The sequence below is a fragment of the Ambystoma mexicanum genome, chromosome 9 (genome assembly GCF_040938575.1).
Source record: "Ambystoma mexicanum isolate Mex_15411 chromosome 9, UKY_AmexF1_1, whole genome shotgun sequence".
Taxonomy (NCBI): Eukaryota; Metazoa; Chordata; class Amphibia; order Caudata; family Ambystomatidae; genus Ambystoma; species Ambystoma mexicanum.
The window spans coordinates 734,375,629-734,398,731 of record NC_090931.1 but is presented as its reverse complement, the minus strand read 5'-3'; the positions used below and the strand labels follow the sequence as shown (position 1 = coordinate 734,398,731).

Here is a 23,103-nt window from a genome sequence, read left to right as displayed (position 1 = left end):
CGGGGCATGCCCAGGGGTGATGGGCTGCCCGCGGGGCATTGGCAACTTTATATTGCATCTGTCAGTCAGCAGTAGCCACGCAGCAAGCAGTAATATTGTGCACTGGCCACACACCTCTGCATCCAGGGCTGGATTCTTGTAATCCATGAACATACTGACCCACACTGACATGGCAGAGCTAGTTCTCCCTTTTCATGAATAACACTGAGTTGGAAGGTGACAATGCTGGGTGCCCACACACTGCTTCAATTGGTCTGCATGACGCTGGTTCAGCAACGCTTCTGCATTAACCGGAACACTGTCAGAGCAGGGTGGTTTGGCAGCAACAGGAAAGCCAGCAGCACATGGGCAATGCCAGGGAAAAGGCCTCTGCTGAGGAGGAGTACTTGTCTCACCCAATACAAGAAGATCTTGCAGCAATGTTTGATAGGAAAGGTCAACTGTTCAGCAATGATTTTGCCTGCGCTTGTCAATCAATGCACCTTAGGAGAAATGCAAGTTTGCTGTTTTCTGCGGCTCGACAGTGAATCTGTTCCACTTGCCACCTAAAGAACCACAGCAACCTGTTAACGATGATTATCTGTTTCTAAAAGCACTTAACCATGTCTCATTTCAAGACACAAGTACTATGTTACGCTATTTTGTGTTATGTTGATTAGTGTTTGTAAACCACATGTCTGCCACAGTCGGTGCATCCATGCACGCTAATGAGCCAGTGCGAGTCGCAGGGCACAAACCCCAAATATGTTGATAGCGTTTGGAACAGACATGGTTGGTGGAAACAGTGGGGGGCGCTGGCACCATGCAGGTAGTGCTGCATCCCTGGTAGAAGCGTTAGAAAAACAGCAGTGAAGCTGTGACCCTGGCAGGGGACAGAGCAGGCAGGAAGGAAGAAACATGCAACACATTTTTCAAGGGCTGCCGCCATGATATTTGATAGCCAATTCTGTTGAAAAAGATATAATTTTAAAGTGGAGAAGTGTGGGAAAAGTCGTGGAGCTGTTGACAGTCCAAAATAAAAGTAGTGGAACGCTGGTCCCGAGCGTTTCTGCTCACTTCGACCACTCTCTAGGTGGACTTGCCTGCGCGTTGAGTTGATATACGAGACTGGAGCTTGTTACAACTGTTCATGTGCTCCCAGGCTGTGTGATCGTGCAGACTGCGCTGGGGAATCGAGAAGCCTTCTCCCCTGCACTGCAGAGAGATTATTTTACAGTGTGCGTGACTGTGTGATGCATTTCCTGAGCTGCTGGAAGTCAATGGCGAGGAGCTAAACGGCACTGCTTGTATTCTTGTTTGAGAACATTGGAGGGAGTTTCGCGCCACGCCCCGTTCTCCCGTCACCTCGAGGGATACCTGTTACTTTCAATGGATGGACGGGAGGTGTAAGGGCAGGAGCCCTGACGACCTGTGATTGGCTGACCATGGTTACCTAGCAGCCGCGCTCATGGAACGTGTTCACCTGCAGCAGGTATGATGACAGCAGCAGGTGCTACAGCGGGTGAGATGCAGCTGTTTTCTGCCAGAGCTCAGTCGGATGCCCAGTTACTTACGCCCAAAAGCCCCAGTACAGCTTAAATTCTCCAGCACCCAGAAGGCAGCCCTCAAGCACGGCCCAACGTACAGTTAAGTTTGAAAACCGAGACACTGAACCAGCGAAACGCGAGATGGTGTTCACCTTGAAAAAAACACACCTGAAAAACCTGTCTGCCCGGATGTACGGTGATCTGGCAAAGGCACTGGCGAGCACCTTGGAAAATGAGTGAAGCAGGGGGAGTGGAAACCAGCGAAGGGTGTCGCGGTGAGTATTAGTGCGTGGTGTGCCCACTGCTAGTAAGCTCCCTCCATGGGTCTGCAACGTTTGGCTCTGCGGATGTTTCCGACTAAAACTCCCATCAGCCCTCGCCAGCTGAGCCAATAGGGGGGGATCATGGGATTCATAGTCCAGAACATCTGGGGGAGCCGAAGGTTTGCAGGATAGGAGTACGAACACCTTTTCATGCATACTGTGTGTTGTCATAACATCACTAAGCAACACCTGCAGCAGTCATGGAGCACGTTTCAAGTTGCCATCTAGTCATTCACACAATGAACTACACAGTTGTGTGAATGACTAGATGGCAACTTGAAACGTGCTCCATGACTGCTGCAGGTGTTGCTTAGTGATGTTATGACAACAACGTTTAACATTAAAAGAGGGACTTTGCATCCAGTGCAGGGCAAGATCGAACTAACTATTGAAGTGAGTTGGGCGAAACCTAAGGGGGAACGTGACTGTCCTCTAGAGCCAGAGAAAGCGTGGAGGCGGGCATGCGAAACCAACATTATGATATTTAAGGCTGCCACCGAGGCTTGCTTCCTTGGCATACTTTGCACGAAGGCAATTATTTTACCTTCTCCGCAGATTTCGTATCCTACCAACAAAGGCTGCTGTAGGTGAATTGGGCTTTAAGTAAGAGATACGTTTTCAATTTGGAAACTTGAAAAAAATAGTAAATACATTGCAAAAGCTGTTGCTGAAAAGTTTGGGAACAGGAAGTGAGGATTTAGTTTTTTGCAGAGGGTGGAAGAGAAGCTTGAGTCCAGGCTTTGGAGTGATGGGGCCTCGTGATTGCAAAACTCTGGGAACAAGACTCCATTGAGATGTCCACGTCTAGGAAGCACTTGGACTACTTCCGGGTACCTTGTCCTAATTTCCTGTCCCACCTGGAAAGATGGCTTTGGGGGAGCCGCTTTATATTCACTGGAGTTTCTTTGTATGGCATTGCTAGATTTATCTTTTTTTCATAGTAGGGGAAAGTAGGGAAAGGAGAGTTTTGATCTTTGCTTGGATGACTTCAATTTCCTTTGCTGTATATTCGTTTCCATATATCGTGTCACATATGTTGGTATCTGTTTTTATGAAATTAAAATATGAATTAAATAAAAAATCAACTGCCTAGCGCTGGTCACACATTCCCCATGGCGCTTGTATACACTTATTCCTACTCGCCACCCAGGCATTAGATCCAGGTTGAGGTCTTTCGTTTCTCTGGTGTACTACAGTTCTGCGTGTTTCTTGCAGCAACGATGTTTTTTACACAGTTTCCAACCCGCTTGTTGTGTTCCTGTTCGATAATAGCCATACTTCAATCGGAGACCCTTGGTTAGTGCCTCTTTCTCAGCTCCTTGACACGCCACTGCATACATCGCTCATCAGGATCCGTGCCACACAAACCCTCCCAGATTGTCATGTGTGTACCGGTATAATAGGGGTCGGGACAGCTGAGAGCAACATAACACTTCTGGCTAGCTGCACAGGTTCTGCCCCTTTTGACCAGCCCAGAACACCAGGTCTTTAACACAAAAATGTGATGGGTGGAATGTTAGTAGATACCCTAAACTATTGGCGTTGCTCTCAGCAACCTTCCACACCAGTGTCATTTAGCCCATCTGCACTGCTGCAGAAGGGGACCAGCCAAATGCGAATCAGTCATGATACTGTCAACAACGGGAACAGTCTTGCCCAAACTGCTAGGCCACTTCCCCTCTGCAGGGAAGCACAAGCATCTCCAGGCACAGATCTGCCTTGTTGAGCCTTATTAGTGAGGCGAAGCTTGCTTTCCTATGGAGCAGCGGGGAAGGGAATCACATCTAGGCATACACTCCTTCGATTAGGGAAAGAAACCATAACCAAAAACGCGATAGTTGGAAGGATATTAATTAACCTTAACCACTGGCATTGAGTCTGGGCAGCTTTCCACACCATTTCTTTTAACCCATTTGTGCTTTTGCAGAAGCAGACCAGCTTTATGCAAACGAGTCTCGCTTCTGCTATTTGACAACACACAGTTCTTCTCCTTTGCCTCCTTCATCCATGAATTAGCATCCCAAATATATCTGTCTGTCTCTCTGACATCTGCCAGTGGATGACACTTTGGCACCTCATGATAAATTCCCCCAAAACTAAATGATCTACCTCTCTGCTTCAACTACACCACCCTCCCCTCCAGTCCCCAACATCCTTGCCGTTTGATCTCTTTATGCCATCTCTCAAGGCTCCCCAAACCCTGGCTCCCCTACAAGAGGGATCTCAAACTCCAGCAGCTCCTCACCTCGACTGCCACAGAAGCTTGGATCAACGGCTCAACCTTGAGGAAAATCCATCCACACTTGATCGATTGCTCCTCTCAGACCTTGACATGTTCCCTTTTTCTAAGTTGACTGGACTATTGTTGTAGCCTCGTCCTGGATCGTCGCCTCTACTTCTTCACTCATCTCGGCAAAGACTCTTAAAAGACACCGAATCAACCTGGACGGAACGCAATCACCTTCATCTAACATCACCCCCCCCCCACCTTGCTTACACAATATATCTCGGTAAATATTGTACCTTACAGTTAATTTTCACCCACTCATCTGCTTATCCATATCATTCGCATTTAATGCACCAATGTGACTCCTCATTCAGCTGGTATTCTGGCCGTTGCAACCTTTATCTCTGCCAATACAAGGCACCTTTTTATAGGAATGCTCTGTTTTTATTGTTGCTAATTTAACAGTGTTTCTGATAGAAGCAATGCCCTCTGTACATCCAAGTACAGAGATTTACAAACAACTAGTCATATTCCGTTGCAAGCCTGTGAAAATGAAGGCTCTTGCGGTAAAATGTCCAACGTTAAGTTAGCAAATCCACTTCCATTATTCTTTGAAGACATAACTGGGGCTTAAGCCTTCTTCCTCTTGGGCCCTTTGGCCAGGCAGCCAATCAATAGAGACTTCCCTTATTGTCCATTCTGTTTTCACACTCTGAAGAGCTCTGGTAAATCCTAGGCTCCAGTGAGTTAATGCCCAGGATTTGAAGAAGAACACACTGCACCAGAAATACCTTTTGCAGTTTGAAGCCTGCTTCCTGAAGAGTGGATTAGCGTCAATGTGGTCTCCGTCAATTGGCTACTTCTGGATCACTTGACCACTCATGTGGCCTGGAACAACAAATCAGTGCACATATAACAGTACACAAAAAACCTGCATTTCCTGCATTCCTAGGGCACGATGTGGGGTTTTGTAGATGGGACCGCTTCTCCAAGTTCCATGCTCATCAATACATATTCCACGGTAATACACACCACTGACAACACAGGCACAATCACTTCCCTCGCTCAGTGCAGTCATCATCATCACCAAAATGTTTTATTCAACGTTAACCATAAAACCAATCACTTAAAATAATTTCACAAATAAAAACAGTTTACAGATAAACAATTATAATTCATCATGGATTTAGATAGAACTGGACAGAAACGATGACCTAAAAATCTCTTTAGAGACAAGTTACAAGAAGACTTGTGCAAAGATAAAAGTGCAGTGTCAAGTGCAATTATAAATATGCAAATCATTAACTATTTGACTGCCATTGCTTGTTCTATGATCAAACCACAGGCTTTGATCAGACTATCTCTGCGCAGCCAGGCACAATGTATGTATTTGGCTACCGGTTCACCGCCAGCATTTCGGAAGTACATTTGTAGCAGGCCATCGCGTCTACAATATTAGTGATGCTTCTGGTCTTAAACATTAGCTTCAAGTATTGTGATCTAAAAAGTTGCAATTTGTCACAAAACAGCATAAAATGTACAACTGTTTCATCACCCATTTCACACAATGGGCAAGTCCTTGTGTTACCTGCCTTCCAAGTACTTGTGAAGTTGGCGAGCTTGAGAGTGCCCATTCTGAATTCAAGATACAGGGATCTCGCGAAAGCCGGGGAGATGACATCCAGGTACACCTCGTATCCAAAATCCCCTTTTGATTTGAGGTAGCTTGGCCCCAGGCTTAACTGGCGGCACATGTCCCCCATGGATTGCCGGGATTCTTGAAAAAACAGATTCTTTAAACCTTAACCTTGATGCTCTGACCAATGTGTTAGGGCTGGCCCATATCCCTGGCAATTGTAGCCTCCCAAAGTTTTCTTTCACGTGAGTAACTCGCAGGATTTTCCTCCCCTCCCTCCTGTTCCAATAAATGTTTCAAGGCATCCCTGTAGCATTCGAGGCCCTTTGTTGTCCACAACTTTAGCCAATACAAGGCCAGTCTGGGGAGAACTGGTCTGCAATTGCACACAGGTCTGTTTCTAAGTGGATGATCACGTTGGGTGAGCCCTGGGGTAGCAACAACAGCTTTTTTAGAAACACATTTTCTGCTACTATAAGTTAAGGGACTTTAACATGTCCCCAGACATCCACTCCATATAAGGCAGAGGCAATGGCATGCTTCTCGCACAACTCCAGGGCTGGCGAGACCCCCTCACCCCCACCACGCAACGGTTGTGAAATACTTTGGCAGCGCCACTAAACTTTTCAAGGTTGACACACACCTTTGTAGTTTGGGCAGACCATGCACAGGTGTCTTGGAACCTCAAACCTTGGTAGTCCAAACAGGAGACCTGCTCCAGCCTGTGGCCGTTTACCATCACATTCAAATCACATAGTATTGCTAGTTTTGGTTTGAATACCATTGTTTTAGTTTTGTTCAAATTCAGTGCCAGACCCATTCTTTGCATTTCCCAGAGAAAGACACCATTGTTCTCTTGGTGCCCATAGGTGAGCTTGCCAGGAGAAAGGCATTGTTGGCAAAGAACAGTGCTGGTATCTTGTCATTTCTTATCCTAGGGGCATCTAGGCATTTATCCACCAGTTCTGTTATGACCTCGTCAATAAACAAATAGAATAACAAAGGGACAAGTACACACCCCTGCCTTACGCCACGGGTAACCCCGAAGGAGTATGTGGTCTCCCCACCAAGCCCAAAGCAAACTACCGCCTCATTTCCACAATACAACCCTTTCAAGATTTCGATTAGGTGCTGGGGAATTTGCCTATTGTGGAGAACACACCATAGTCGGTCTCGTGGCACTCCATCAAAGGCTGTTTGGTGGTCCATGAAGACCGCATACAGTTTCATGCCCTTCAAAGTGACGTTCTTTTGAGTTAGGGCGGATCTATGTTAAACCCCCTTTACACCATATACATATGCGGGGGGGACCCCCCCAGGGGGGACCCCCCTACAGCTCCCCATATTACTATTATATCACATACTGACCCCACATATATATGTGGCGTAAGGGGGATCTAAAAAAAAGTCGAAATTTCAGCTGTCGGAATTATGAGGGCGACATTTTGGGCCATTACCGTTAGGACAAATACGGGAAAACACTGGTCAATGGGGCTTCTGTGTTTCTGAAAGCCCGCTTGAAGTGGGCTTATTAAACCAGGGCTATCAACCCAGTCTTGGAGATGACGTAAAATTGCCCTTGCAAATGTTTTCCCCGTACTTTCGAGCGCAGTCATTATCACTAAACCAGGCTCATCCCCAGCTCATCACACATCTACGACACCCTCACACCCTCTGTCAAGAGCATTCAACACATCAGTAACTCACATAAGATAAGGTATGCAGAGGACTCATGGAAATAGAAAAGCCCATATGTACCTCCACAAGTACTCACATACCCCATTTCCATATCACTTATCTCCCACCCCTTCCCCTCACCTGATTCATAAACCACCAGGAACAAGAATTAATTCCCTGAAGAAATTACTAATCTAATACATTCCACAGCAAAAGCATTTCCAACAGTACCTAATGAGAACCTCCAACCACCCAGGACACCCTGCCACTGAGAAGTCCATGGGAGCATACCTTGATCCCCTCGTCACCTTCAACATGAAACACTGTGTCATTGGTTCTTATCGCAAAAGAATTTGAAGCTCTGAATCTCACCTTCACTGTAGTCTTCCTCTTCAAATGCCTCTCACCAACAACATTGGACTGGACAGACAACTATGCCAACCCTATTCACATCCATCACATTCCTCCTACCAACCAAGGCCAACCAAAGCCTTCCGAGCAACCATATCACTCTCTTAAGGACTTACCCTTTGAACATCTCAAGCAAAGCTTCATCATCCTAGCAGCTTGCACAACCTATTGTGATAGTAACATCAATACCCTTCCTGGCAACATTCAACTAAAAACCAACCCTGAAAACCAATTTAGATGCAGCATGCTCCATTGAAGCGATAATCCACAATATGGAGCGTTTCCATCCCCCATGACACACATAATTCCCCAACTGCAAAGGTCCCATCTACATAATGCAATACAAAGACTCAGGATGACATTACAAAACTGAAGAACCTTCATCCGCAAAATGCTGCCAGTACAGTTAAGGTATTATTAGGTCGTTTTCCACCACCAATAACAGAGTAGGGTTCTAAGAAGCCAACATTAGTGTACCTGCAATCTTTTAACACAAAGGTCTAACCGAACTCCTACTTGGTAACAAGACTGTGCACTAAGGTCTAGACTAGGAGGATCTGCAGCATGGTCTTAAGCATAAAGTACACTTAACATAAAGGGGTTTATTAAGCAATAGATTGTCCACAAAGGGAAGTTTTAAATAAATATGTAGCAAACACCGGCACAGTTATGGTGGGTTTAAAAGACTTGGAAAAAGAAATGCTTTCACTGGAACTCTGAAAGCAGAATTAGCTATTTCAGTCCAGTCACACACAGCACAGTACCACCCTGTAGCCATCACTGGAAGTTCGAGTCCAGTTCAGAGCCAGATGAGCAATGCATTGTGGGTATGCAAATTAGCTTAAAATGCCATGCCTTTCCTTCAGGAATATGCAGCTCAGTCACCTTCATCAGCACCCCTGGATCTGTAAGATGAAAGACATACATGCAGCTTGATCCTCAGCTGCAGGGAGGCAGCCCCAGTTCTGCTTCCTCTGTCACTTCAAAGCAAGGTCAGAAGACACCAAAGTGTCAGCTGCATTACATAGGAACATAAAATAAACTTTCTTTACTCATTGCTATTCATCAGCTGGGTGAAAACACAAGTCGGTCCACAATGGAAGAGACAGGAAGGTAAAATCAAAGATGACACAGAATGATAACTCGCAAGGAGGAAAGGAGGAAACTATGCTGCCAGACCGGCCTTCTCTGCTCCAGCCTCCTGACTTGCGCACCACAACAGCTGAATGACTCTTCCACGTCCTGGCTTTCTGACCTAACAACTTCTTTAAATAGGGGTTTCCTCTTCTGTAAAAGCAGAGGCGTTTGAAAAATAAGAAGTTTGGAGAGTTTTCCACAGCAGTGCCATTTGTTATGATATCTGCAAAACCTTTAATTCATCACTGTTCATTTTTCTATAAGCAAGGTTGCCAAGCAATCATGGTGTTGGTGGTCCTTTGCCCGGTCAGGTGGATTATGGGCGCTAAAAACAAATCCATTGTGGAAGAAACTGTGAACTCCTCTTGTTAGCTCACCTGTTTGGTGGTTCTGCCATGAGGTCTTGCTGGAACTCTGCTGCTGTGCCCCTGCCGTCCTGGCCCAAAGGATTCCTGTGAACCGTAGGATTGTTCAGCCTGTTGCTTTTTCCTCCAAGGGACGGGTCACCTCCATTGCCTCTGTTGTTCAGTCAGTGATTGCATGGTCATGGTGGCTGCCGGGAAGGACAGCCCATTTACATGCTCCACATAGAAGACCCCCAAAGCAGACAAAACCCTAGTTCAGGGATTAGATCTGGAAACTCCACCTGGGTAATCCCTCAAGATCAATTCAGATGTGAAGCCATTTACCACCCCTCCCCCAATTGACACCCCTGCTAAACAAAAAAAGAGAAACGTGTCCTTTGATCCCTCAGATGTGCAGGTACTTGGCAATGTCTCCCTACCTGGCAGCGAAGGGCAGTGCCCTGTCCAAATCAGAGTGTAAAATCCACACCCTCAGAATGTATAGCGTAACACCCATATATGCTTACTTTCAGAGTTACATCTTTCTCATCTCTAATAAAACATTTCTGCATGTTTAAAACATCACTGTCCTCAGCAAAACCAAACGATTGTCAAATCGGGAAATGAAGGTCTGTTTGAGTTTACGGCTAAAAATATAATAGCTCCTGTCTACATTCAATCACATTCACAAAACACCAGGTAAATCTGAAATGGAGGCCTGGACCACTGACACAGGATTGACTATGTAAAATGGCTGAGACAGAGGTGTGCAGGGCACATTGGTTTATGACTCTTATTATAAGAGATCTGGTTGATTCCTACTTCTATATAGTTTAGGGTCATATATCACAAGATCATTCTTAGTTATTATAATTGCACTTATCAAAGGAGCATTCAGCCCCGCAAATCTCTGGCTCCTCCGAGAAAGCCGTAGATGTAAACTGCAGCAATAGTGGCACAGTTCAAGTGCTGATTGGTTGGGCATGTACTTCCGTAGCATGGCTTTCACGCAGAGAATGTGCAAGTTGCCAAAAAGACCCACAGTTCCCGCCAACAGCGGCAGCACCTAGAGCCAACCCCCACACAGAGCAGCCCAGACAGGAACGCCGAGCCTCGGGAAGGAGCTCCGGTCTACCAGCTGGACCTGCAGGAACAAGATACCGCTGAGGAGCGGTTATACCGAGTCAATCCTCCCACCACACAGGCCCTCAGTGCACAGCCTGGCATTTTACCCAATGCTCACACAAAGGGCACAGTGGCTCTAAACCCTCTGAAGCCACCAGGAACGTTTGCACAGAACATTCTCACACAACAGTACTCATCTAAGGAAACGATGTGCCTGATTTTTGTGACAGAGCTGAATAACTCCAACAACCTAGAGCAGGAGTCTGCAACCTTTTGCTCTCCAGATGATTTTGGTCTACAGCCCCATCAGCCCTAGCCAGCATAGTCGAGGGCAAGGGATTGTGGAAGTTGTAGTCTAAAACGTCTGGAGAGCCACAGGTTGCAGACCCCTGACCTGGAGCATGGTTCTGCATGTTTTGGACTCTCTAACCAGCTTAGTCAATGGTGAAGGAACACTGGAGTAGGACTCGAATATCCGGGCGCCACAGGCTGCAGACCCCTGAACCTACTAATGTGGGCAATTTGCCTACCTGTGCAATTCTCTATAAGAACATTGGGATAATGATGCATTGTAGGGAGAGCTTCACTGTACTTTGCTTTTTTTTTAAACAACCCCTTGGTGTTTGGTAATTGTGTGGCAATTGTATTCCTTTGCTTTCCTGTGGTTAGGATGATGCAGGCTTTGGTAGAGTGGGTCCCGTATTGCATTTATAAAGTCACTAAACTTGACCATCTCGCCTTTGTTTCCGTTGCAGCGTCCTTTGCCAGTTATTTTAGATCTGCGAAGTTTCTGCTTTACCTGGGCCATGCTCTGTCGACATGGGTGAGTAAAATGCTGACTGGCATGGGGCAGAATGTTCAGACGTGGAATGCAACATTCCTGAAACATAGAGGAGCATTTCAAAGGAAACTAAACATAGCATCAGCTGTTTTTTACGTTTCCCTAAATGATCACACATCACTAACAAAGGCAGACATTGTCTGAAGCCTGTGGGCGGTTGCCATGTGATCAAATCTTAGCCACGCGGAACCCCTCAGCTTCAGTGCCAGTCACGTGATAGCTTCTCAACTGCATAGGAAAGCATTCAATCAAGATGGCGTTCTGATGGGAAATCACGTGGGATTTCTGGTACCGTCTGCTTTTCACATAGGATTAGCTATGCATGTTGCAGGCAGTTTTATAAATGCAAGTGTTTTATGAGTTAATGACTGAAAGAACCAACACCTCAAACAGAACATTTGTAAATGATATGAATTATTCATAGAATGAAGAGACATTGCTAACTAGTCTATCGTCATTGTGCTAAGCAAATAAGGGCTCAGTCTCCGAAAGTGGCGGGCGCACAGGTGCACGTGCACTTTAACGTCGCCGCCGCAGATTTCACCTCGCATGTTCCAGACTCCTACAGGGCACGTGCAAGGCGAAGGAGGAGCTGGCTGCAGGCTCAAGGGGCCCACAGCCAGGCATCTCTTGCGTAGTTCAGTGTGTCTGCATTCTTGACTCTTAAATATGGATTGGCTCACTGACTCCACCACATGCGCAAGGGCTGATGTCCGCCCCCCAGGCACGTGGGATCAGAGAATGCATTTACATTTATCCTAAGCGGCCGATCAATGCAAATACACTTTTTAATTTTCCACCTCCGTTTGCGAGGTGATAATGTGAAAAAAGTAGAACCATTTATGTGAAGCGTCAGTATTTCTATTTAGGACAGATCAGAGCTGTGCTTGCCCCGGCCACGCAGGGGAAAGAGTCAACACTCTGCTGCAAAGCGCCTCCCATTGTGGATCAGGACGTGCTTTGGTCTGACACACACCTGCCCTTGGCCTATCGCTATCCGCATTCCTTGTGTGCTGGAAATTCACTGCTGCAAAGGTGCCACCCACCTAGGGTGACCAGATTTCCAAAACGAAACACCGGTACGACCAACAACATAGAAGAGGGACTACTCCATTGCAGCCCACCAATTACAGGCCCTCCTCCAACACGCCCCCACAATCACCACCCAATCATATTTCCAGCACTTCTCCTTTTTATAAACGGTATATGATCTCATTTGTGCAGTTTTGTCTGTGAATCTTGGCATGTTAATTCAAAACAAGCGTTTGCTCTAATTGACATTACATGGCTTGCTGTACAAATATTTCCAAGCCAGTCTCTGTAGCACAGTCAGTAAGCGTTCTGATATGTACCTGAAAGGTTGGAGGTTCTAGCCATTCCTCCAGCTCCAACGTTCTAAACGTGTCCTGAAAAATAACTCGGTCGCAGCTTAAAGAAAAAGGAGAGATACAGGGATCTTCAAAGAGACTACTTTAAACTGCGTGGGGGAGGTTTTTTTCTGTTGCCTCGTCTTTCTTGAGAATCGTATGACGACGTAAAAGCTTTTTTGAAAAAACTTAGTTGTAACTGAGTAAAGTTCAATAAAAAAAAAAAAAAATTACAATTTTAATTACCCTGGCCGCTGGAGGGTGATTGTCCTGGGATAACCTGGACGTCTGGTCACCCTACACCCACCCCACCATCACTAGCTCCACTGCCCTCTGCCGCTTTCAGCTGCGTCATCACTGGGAAGCCACAATAACACCCAGTCATGCTCTGGACTTTTTCACAAAACAGCACAGAAGCAAATGTACAGTAACTCACCAAGTCCCCGCACCAATCACCCCCTACCTCGAAAAGCCACAAAAACATGAATTGACAGAGGCCTTGTTTTTTTCTATACTGCATTATATCAGCACAATGCACGGGGGTTTGAACTAAACACTTGATCCACCAACTTCAAAGCTCCAGAACCAAGCTGGAATCCCTTTCCGCTGCCTAGATTGTGCTACACTCAAATCCTGAACATAATGTGTATCCTTCACAAACGTTCTGAATACTCACAAGGCATAGTAGGTTCGTACCTTCTACCTTCCCCCCCACTGCTCTTAAATGTTGTGTTTTAAATGTTTTTTCCCACCCTTGCTCCCTCCCTGCCCTGTGGGCGCTTTGAAACAGTATTTTCTTAATGTGTAAGCACATAACAAGCAAACAATAAATAAATAAAGCCGTATAATCCACCAGCCCATGATTTCACAACTCTAGCATCACTAAACTCACCCCAAGGAGAACATTAAGCTCTTCTTCACAAAACCTCCTTGTGTGCCCTTCTTTCAAAAAGAATCACTTGGGGGCAGGACTTTGGCAGTGGTCAGAGACAAGAATTGGACTTCCCTTTCAGAAGTCTTCAGGCAGAAACCTTCCCACTGGAATCCTAGACTGACAGCACACTGTATCTACACCTCCTTCTGTGATGAGGTTGCTTTTCAGTTGTCTTCCTCACCACTGTGCCCTGCCAACTCGTGCCAATGTACCTTATTACATACCTCTTGAATCCTAGTGCACCCCGACCACCAAACGTGCTTGTGGCAATCTAACTCTTTTCCAGCTGTTAATAAGGAACTTGCACATTATGTACTGTGCTTGTTAGCATTCTACCCATGACCTATGACCCTTTTGTCCCTAGTTGTTTTGCCCTTTGTGCGATGTGTCCCCTGCGTGAGCCCTATCAAATCCTGTCTATTGCCTTTTTGACTAAATGTTTGCCTGTTTGAAGGGCCGTAAAGCAGCCTGCTGCAATCTGTTGCTCTAGAAAATATATGATACAACTTCACTCTCTCCTCTTTCCTCTCTCACAAACGGGGCATTCAAACCTGACCCCATGGCACCATAATTGGACCAGTTCAAGTCCTCCTACCAACCCCTCCCTCCTCCGCGTGGACTGCCCGCTGCATTGAACTTGCCTTCGCTCAGTCCAATGATACACGTGCCACCTCTTTTTACTCCCACTATTCTTCTTGTCCCTTCACCCCCTCTCACCACTGCCCTAGCCCATGGATTCCCCCAACCATACAACAAGTGAAGACATCTTGTGCCACTGGCATAAAGATCACGCCCCTACTCCCCTCGCTGCATATAAAGACACTCTCCCTGCCCCCACTGCTGCTCTGGAGCTTTGGATTCTGCAGAACCGTCTTACTATACTCAGTGGGCCTCATTATGAGGTTGGAGGTAGCCATGGTGCTATTAGCACCATGGCTACCCCCTTACCACATTCCGGGTCCGGGTTCTCGGAATAGGGACTTACTGGGTCATTCCAACCTTGGAGCACCCGCTAAGTCCCCATTCTGAGAACCATTCCCCATTCCCATTCGAGCCCTGGAAAAACCAGGCGCCCTTTGCGGGACCCACTAAGGGACCTCGTTATGTGGTGGTAAGGGGTTAACGGCAACGGCACCCTTACCGTTGCCATTAACCCCTTACCGCCGACCTCGTAATGAGGCCGAATGTATATTATTTCTCTGCTTGCACCCACACAGAATATCTGTGGACCTCCAAGCTCTGCTCACTACCCGCAACAACACTACGGTTCCTCCTCTCTCTCAGCTGAGGACTTTGCTTTCAACTTCTCCTACAAAACTACAGAGATATGAGAACCCTATTATCTATCTCCCACCTCCTTGATTCTTTTCCTCCCCACTATTCCACTTCTCTCCGACCTCCCCCACTGAACTCTTATTCCTCCTTAACGCCGCTAACACATCCAGTGCTCCTATATGGTGTCCAGTCATTTGGTCGACTGAAAACTGGTTGACTGCAATTTGGTCGACGCAATTTAGTCGAAAACCAAATGGTCGAATTTTTATTTTTATTTATATATTTATTTTTCGGGTTTTCGTTTTGTAAAAAAAGGGGTTTTTAGAGAAAAAAAGGGGGTTGGGGGACCCCCCAAAAAAATAAAAAAAAGGGTTAAAATAAAAAAAAAAAAATTCGACCATTTGGTTCGACCATTTGTCTGGTCGACCAATTTTTTTCGACCAAATGTCTGGTAACCCTCCTATAACAACCCTTTCACACCTCCAACGCTTATAGACATTGCTCATGCTACCTTTCCTCCCCTCTCCTCCTCTTCAACCTCTCTATATAGACAGGTCTTTCTGCTGCTTGCTATACAATAGCCCATGCAATCCCCTTAATGAAGTAACCCACTGCCGACCTCAACAATCCCCCCTTCCATAGAGCTGTCTTTCACCCGCACCACCACTCCAAAGTCCTGAAGCCATTTGTCTTTAATTGTGCTGCCGGCTACTTCGAGAGTCACTTACACCTTTTGTAATTGGTTATTTGTAACGCGCTTAATACCCAGAGGTTTCTCAGCGCGGACCCGGGGATCGAACCTGTGTTGCGCCACATTGTCTTGTATCCAAGGTGAGCGCGTTCCCCCTGAGACTACATTTCTGCGATTCCCTGCAATCAGCTTTCCATAGCACACACTCCACAGAAACTGCTCACACCCACAACTCCAACTTCCCAACCCTTGCTCACTACTCTCGCCTCACCTATATTCGCACTTTGACACTGTGGTCCATCCTCCCCTCTTTCAAATCCTCTCTTCCCTTAACTTCAAGGACACCCCGCTCGGCTGGGTGCCCTCCTTTCTCTCTCACTTCTCAGTCTACATTTATTTTATTAATGTTCATGTCTCTAGATCTTTCATGAAAGCCCTGTAGAAAAAGATTTACAGTAACATAATTATCAGTGGTAAAAGAGAAGCAACCGACATGGAGCAACATTTATGCTCATGGGGATGCAAGAAAATGGGTTTGGAAAGAAGAATGGAAAAGATGAAAGAGTAAAAGCAGAGCGTACATACAAGGAAGAGTATTCTAGCGCTTGGGAGCAAGACGTGGGAGCAAGGGAAAGCGAGACTGAGCACAGGCAGGGAGCGGGGCAGCCAAAAGAATTTAACAAGGATGGAAAGAAGAGAACAGTAAAGAGTGCAGACAAACACCGGTGAAGAAAGATAGAAGGGAGCAAGAGCATGGACCTATTTGAAAACAATGTGTATGCACGTAAACTGGAGACAGGTGGGAAGAGAGCCAGCAAAGAACCTTAAGAAACAGAGAGATCTGGGATGGTGGAGGGAGCAAGCAAAGAAGAAAAATAACAGAACTAAAACTGGACTGAAGAGCGTCCGGAACGTAGGCAGGGGGCTAAATGAAGAGTGAAATAGTAGAAAGTCATTAAAAAACCCAAGGTGTGAATGAGAGATTTAATGGATGAAAAGGTGAGAAATTGACACAGACTTCATGAATGTTGTAGTGTTGGAAATGAAGGGAGCATGCAAGGGAGAAAGAGAGTGAGAGGTGAAATGACATGAAGATTAACAGCAGGTGATGAAACAGAGAGAGAGTCAGGATGAGAGGTGATAGAAGGGAGAGGAGAACAGTCATAAGAGGAAAAATATATGTATATATAATCTCAGTTTTAGAAGGGTTAATATTAGGAAAGCACTGACTACTTAACAGCTGAGATAGTTACAAAGAGAAGACTAAAGCTAATTAGAAAACTTGAAAGAAGAGAAGAAGATCGGAGAATTATCGGTACAAACGTTAACAGTGACAACCAAATGAAAATATAACAGCATAGAGGGGAATGGTATACATAGAAAAAGTAGGGGGCCAAGGACTAAGCATTGTGGTACCCCAAAACACAAAGGCAGAGAACAGGAAGAAATGCTAGCCCACAAACCGGAGGAAGTGTGACTGGAAAGATACGTGGAACACCAGCACAAGAGAGATCCTGTTACACCCAGAGGAGAAAGACGGAAGAAAATAGAATGATCAATCGTGTCAAAAAAAGCAGATGCGTCTAGAAGAATAAGAAGGAAACAGAATAATGTTTGGAGCAACACGAGGAATTGAGGAAATGTATGACTTTCAAGAGAGCTGAAACACTGATCGTAGCGTAGAGAGCATACAAGCCAGCTAGATTGGAGAAAAAGAGATAATAGAGAGTAGATCGCTAGTTCCAGACATTATGAAAGAAAACTAAGAAGAAAAACAGTATGATCATTGGAGGGAATAGAAGCATCTAGGGTGGTGTTTTAAGACTAGGGAGAACAGTGGCATGCTTAAAAAAGGCAGAGAAATACCAGTGGAAAGAGAGGAGTTAAAAAATAAATCAAGCAAGAAAAGTAGTGAAGATATACTAAAGGAATAAGAGCCAATGGGAGAGGATCTAATGTAGCTGCAGATGGGTTAGCCCGTTAAATAGAGAGAGAGTAATTGGGCTTCGTTAGTGGGTTGAATCAGAAAACAGAAGGCAATATTGAATGGAAATTATTGGAATCAAAGGCGCTGACACTGGGGAAAAGAAGATTGAACATAATCAATTTTAGAAGTTCAGTGAAAGCAAAATCACAAGCAGACACAGTGACATGTAAAGTGGAATCAGTAGGGCATGGAGCTCGAACATTGTTAGGAAGGGAAAATAAGCAGCAAGTGGGAGGCGAGAGAGTAGTTACAAGAGGCCACCTAGAACTCTAGCACATTCCCCTCCATATTCTTTTCAGAGGGAGTCCTCAAGATCCCGTACCCTACCCACTCCTCTTCATACTCTACACCACCTTCCTAGGCCAAGCTCAACTCATCCTTTGGCTTTCACTACCACCTCTTTGAATATGACACTCAGATTTTCTCTCTTTTCCCCAACTTCACCCTTAACTTCGCTGAATGTAGCGCCACCTCCCTGACACCCACCTCTCACTGAAGGGCGCTATGCTGCCTGATGTTAATCTGCTCCTCAGAGATTGAAAATAAATCATCTTTATCTCTTCCTCTAATGACAACCCCACTCTCCCATGTCCTTGCTTCCTGTCGTCCTGACTCCTTTACCCAATGCTTGCCACCTCAGGGTCCTCCTCGAGAGCGAACATAGACTCCATCACTTCATTAAAGCTACTGACTCGACTGTGGTATTTAACTATCTCACTATAAGGAGTATCTGCCTCCATCTGCCCCCAACACTCGGCCAAAAGTGTAATATATACACTTGCGGTAAGCATTCAAGGCAACTCCTTGGTCTTCCACTCTTCGTCTCCCCTTAGCAAAGTGCTCAACTTTGCTACACTGACCCTTTGCAAGTCACCTCTATCCTCCCCCCGCCTCTACACGCCATCACGATGCTGGGTGGCTCGCCATGCAGAATTTCTCTATCATCAAGCCTTAGTCTATAAATCTAATCATGGTCCTGTCCCCTCTATGTTGCGGATTGCATTTCCTTTTACCCTGCCTGTTAAACTCCATGGCCCCCCTCAACCCTAAACCGCTCTGTGTCTTCTCTCACTTCTGTGCTGTCTTTCTACTTGTCGCCCTATATTGAATCTACCTTCCCCGGACATCAAAGCCAGCCCACCTCTGGAACGGTGGTTCAAGTCCAGGCTCAAGATGATCTTATCCGCCAGTGGAGGGGCATCTCCCACTCCCACCAACTGACCCTGCCCTATCCCTCCCCACCAGGCTTTACTCATACGCACCAGATGTAATTATTAATATTACCATATGCCATGCCACCAAGCCCTCATTTTCTGTGTCATTTAAATCTGTTCTCTAGTCTTTATCCTCCGTTATGTCTCATTAAACTACCCCTTCAGTGACCGGTTAACTGGGTATTAGTATAATTGACGTAAAAACATTTGACCTAAAACATTTGATCGAATTTTGTTGACCTTTTTTTGGTCACATTTAATTAAATATATATATGGGGGTGGGTAAGGGTATAGATTAGGTTGAGGGGGAGTGGGGAGGCAGGTTGCGGGGTCTCCCCCCCCCCCGCATTTTAGACCAAAAAAAGGTCAAATAAATTCCATCAAATGTGATTAGGTCAAATGTTTTAGGTCAAATAGACCCAAACCGTTAACTGTCACTCGGATATCTGCTCTTTTGTAAAGGCACACTACCCAGGGGTGGCATCTGCTGTATTTTCTGATTCCTATGTTCATAATTTCTGTTTGAAATGTTACCTTCAATATTCAATAAATATAATAAAAATACAAGAAGTTTCCTCGTAATTTTGATCTAAAAGCCAACATTACATAAACAATTTGACTTGATTGTATGTCATGTGAGATGGCCTAATAGGCCTCGGGAGTGATTGTTATCAATGGCGAACATTCTCTTACGTAACTCAGCTTCTCTTGAGGCAATAACTTGGGGGTGGGTCCTGTGATAAAGAGCAGTTCCTCGGTCTATAAGGCTTATTGAAAAAATGTTAGTGCCCACTTATCCCCCAAAGTGCTTGGAGTACTTACTAGTTCCTGTGCCCCACTTTTTAATGAGAGGGTCTCTTATTGCAACCCTGGGTTTTGTGTCTGCGTGACACCCTTGGTTCTGATGTAAGGGACAGAATGTCAAAAGTGCTGTACACAGCTGCAACTAACGTGCAGTTGATGCCCTTCCTATCCACTTGATCCAATAACAAGATTGCCTTTTGTTGTGAGAACATACTGATCCTCCTTCTGTATCCTTATTGAAGGGAGACCGGATGTGGCACTTTGCGGTCTCTGTCTTGCTGGTGGAACTCTACGGCAACAGTCTTCTCCTCACAGCGGTCTTCGGCCTCGTGGTTGCAGGCTCTGTGCTCCTTTTGGGGGCCCTAATTGGAGACTGGGTGGACAAGAATGCAAGGCTAAAAGGTATAAGCAGCTGGCAATCTATTCATGATTGATATCTTATGTGTGTGCTGTGGGTATGCATGGTGTCCTTGAGTGGAACATAGGCTTACGCATATTGTCTTGGACTCTCAAACAGTGGCGCGGACGTCATTGGTCGTTCAGAACGCCTCGGTCGCCCTATGTGCCTTCATGCTCATATTCGTCTTCCAGTACAAGGCCGATCTCATCTCCATGCACCGCGGATGGCCCCTGGTGAGTATCAACAGCTGACCTCATACTGATTTACATTTTAATAAATATAATATGTTAGGATGGCCTTTTATTGTTGTTTCAGGTCCAGGAAGTGTTGACTGTAGAGTAGAACGCTGTGCTCTTTGGGCTGAAAAACCAAAGTTCAAAGAATCAACTTAATGTATTTGTTTGTCAGTGAAACGTTGCCTCAATTAACACCGAAAGCCACAAACAAATTCCTCTGCTTTACGGTTCATGCCCATATAGGGCTTTGCAACCTTTGGCTCATCAAATGTTTTCGACCACAACGCCCATCAGCCCCAGGCAACAGATTCAATGATGAAGGATCATGGGAACCATAGTTCTGAGCATCTGGGGAGCCGTGGGGTGCAAATCTTTGCAATATGGTGGAGACTAGAGATTATGACCCTACATACTTATGATTATGACCTTACATATAACAAGGGCTATATTAGATTGCTCTACGTCGTTTTGCAGAAGTAAAATACTCTGTGGTAATTTACTTTTGACAGAATCGCTTTTAATTTATGGTTGGTTGGTTTTTCAATGTGAGGGTCCCCGCCATACTCCCTCTCCCCCTTTTAACACCTATTACCAACCTCCTGGAAACCCTTTATACCTGGAAACTGTAATAGCCCATAAATGATTGCTTCCCCAATGAAGTGATCTTGTTGAAGTAAATGACCACAGAGTCATTTACTTTGGCAAAACGACAGTATACGATAAGCAATGGATCGGCATTATATTTGGCCGAAGCCATTTATGTAAGAGAAAAATGTGGTATTACAGAGCAGGTTGGTGCAGTTATGGAGAGATGTTGTGTTGTTTGTCGGCTGTGACGCAGCAGGCCAGCCAGGGACTTTATGTCAGAATGTTCACTTGCACAACTCACGCCAGCCTCTAGGGGGCCACCCACACTGGCGGGAGTCCTGAGGCCATTGTTTAAAGGCAGGGCCTCAAGGACATCCCGAAGAGCAGTCGGGAGAGTCCACTGCTCTGTGTGGGGGTTCCAGTGCTTGCCATCTCAGACACACACTGCTACCACCTGAACTCTCGACCATGGCGAAGAATATCTAAAAAAGCAAAGTGTGTCTGTGCAAGGCCCTGTGTAATATCAAACTATTGCTAGTGTCTGGGTCCACGTTGTCCTCACTGCTGAATGGAAAGGCTGCTGGGGGCCAGTGCTGAAAGAATCTCATTTATTTCAACTCACATGAGAATGTCTTTCTTCCAAGGTCTTTCACGTGAGAATACTAGCACGCCTGTTACTTGTAATTGCATGGACTGCTAACTTGATATAATCATTACTGTCCTGCCAGAGATGTGGTTGCCAGGCAGCCTTTTATATCATCTTTGGGAGTTGATGTAGCACAGCTGAAATCTAGGGTAATCTGCATGTCACAGTGTGCAACCCCTTGGGGGCCAATTTAGGGTTTCGTCCTTTCGCGGCCAATAGAATGAGAACTATTGATGGCTTGTTTTATGCTAACATTTGTAATTTAAGGCATTCGGGAGTGATAGAAATGTGTTGTAGCGAGTACAAAAAAGCTCAGAAGATGTGTTTTTTAAAATGTGCATTCATTGTAGAAATGCACCGATCACCTTATCCACAAAGAAGTCCTGCACATTTCTTGGGGTCTGGATGACAACGTGAAAGATGTGACGCCCGGCCCCCTTGCGTACATTAGTGCACCCTCCCAACACTTATGCTTTTACAGGCTCGTGCTGGGGGCGCATTTCACAGTGATGTGCCCTTAAATGGCCTGTCACTGTGGAATGTAATTTAAAAAAAAAGAAAAGCATTTCTATCCCTGCTTGAGCGATAGAAACGGAAGTGGGGCAGCAGCCGCTCATGCCCCTGCTGTTCCACTTTAAAAAAATGTATCACAAGGTCAGGATTGACCCTGTTACGAAATGTACATCTTGTTTCTGGATGCGGGTATACGTCAAAATGCACAGAATCTCATCCTGATTTGCGCAAATGGGCAAAGGGGATGAAAGAGGGCTTTTGAATGTGGGCATCAGGTGCATCTTTTTGGCGCAAGTAATGAGATGCGGTCACGCATCTAATCATTTGCACCTCAAAAAGTTTTGAGTATCTACCATATTGTTTTTTTGGTAGTTCTTATTCAGAAAGTGTTTGTGGTGAAGTATGACATTCCCTGGCCCCCTTTCTGCCAGCAACTTCGTGGAGGAAGGCCCTTGTGGCATTGCCGACTGCATGTCTTCCATCTGTCCCGGCCTTCTCAAATATGGCTGCCGGGCTGAATGCAGTGAACTGAGGCACACTAGCCTCCATCGATCCACCTGATTGGCCAGGTGCCTGCTCATATCTCGGCAAGGCCCAGGAGCTGGCATGCGAACGCCGCTCCCCCCTCTAAGGGCCTCCTTGAAAGGGTCATGAATTACCCTGTCTGGGCCTGTCCGTGGTTGGAGGGGGCCCTGTTCCTGCCTCCGGCCGGGATCCTTTCTCCACACACTACATCAGGATGCCGACTTCTCATCAGCCGGTAAGCCTGAACGCTCCCTCCCGCCACATCCTTTCTATGGCCATGCCCACACCGACATTTCCACTCAATGCCCGCAAAGACCCCTTCCTGGGTGTTTGCTCTCAGCACACCTCCCTGCTGCCTGCTACTTCTCCTTCCCTGCTCCCTCTTTACTCAGCTTTACTTTAATGAACTTATAATGCACAGAAATGGACCCGCAGGTGTGATGGCGCAGACTGGACAAAAAACAAGAAACAACTCTGGACGCACTAGAAGCTACAAAATAAGCTGACGCAGGTAAATTAGTCAAACAGCCAAGTCTTTAGCTTTTTTCTTGAAGGGCTACAATTTGATTTCCAGCCTAAGATCTAACAGCAGATTATTCCAAGCCACCGGAGCCGCACTAGTAAAAGCTCCCTTTTCGTCCCTTTTTGATTTGCTTCTCGGAATCATAAGCATTTT

At 45.8% G+C, this 23,103-nt stretch overlaps 1 protein-coding gene across 1 annotated transcript in view; it reads left to right on the top strand.

Annotated features, from left to right (window-relative positions):
- The first annotated feature begins 1,134 nt into the window (after nucleotides 1-1,134).
- Nucleotides 1,135-23,103, top strand: part of LOC138488557 (ferroportin-like) — a 65,255-nt gene continuing 43,286 nt past the window's right edge. The window contains exons 1-4 of the mRNA XM_069615631.1: nucleotides 1,135-1,801; nucleotides 11,162-11,229; nucleotides 19,762-19,921; nucleotides 20,037-20,152. Coding sequence (XP_069471732.1) covers nucleotides 1,759-1,801; nucleotides 11,162-11,229; nucleotides 19,762-19,921; nucleotides 20,037-20,152 — 387 coding nt within the window. The 5' untranslated portion in view covers nucleotides 1,135-1,758. The remainder of the gene's footprint in view (nucleotides 1,802-11,161; nucleotides 11,230-19,761; nucleotides 19,922-20,036; nucleotides 20,153-23,103) is intronic.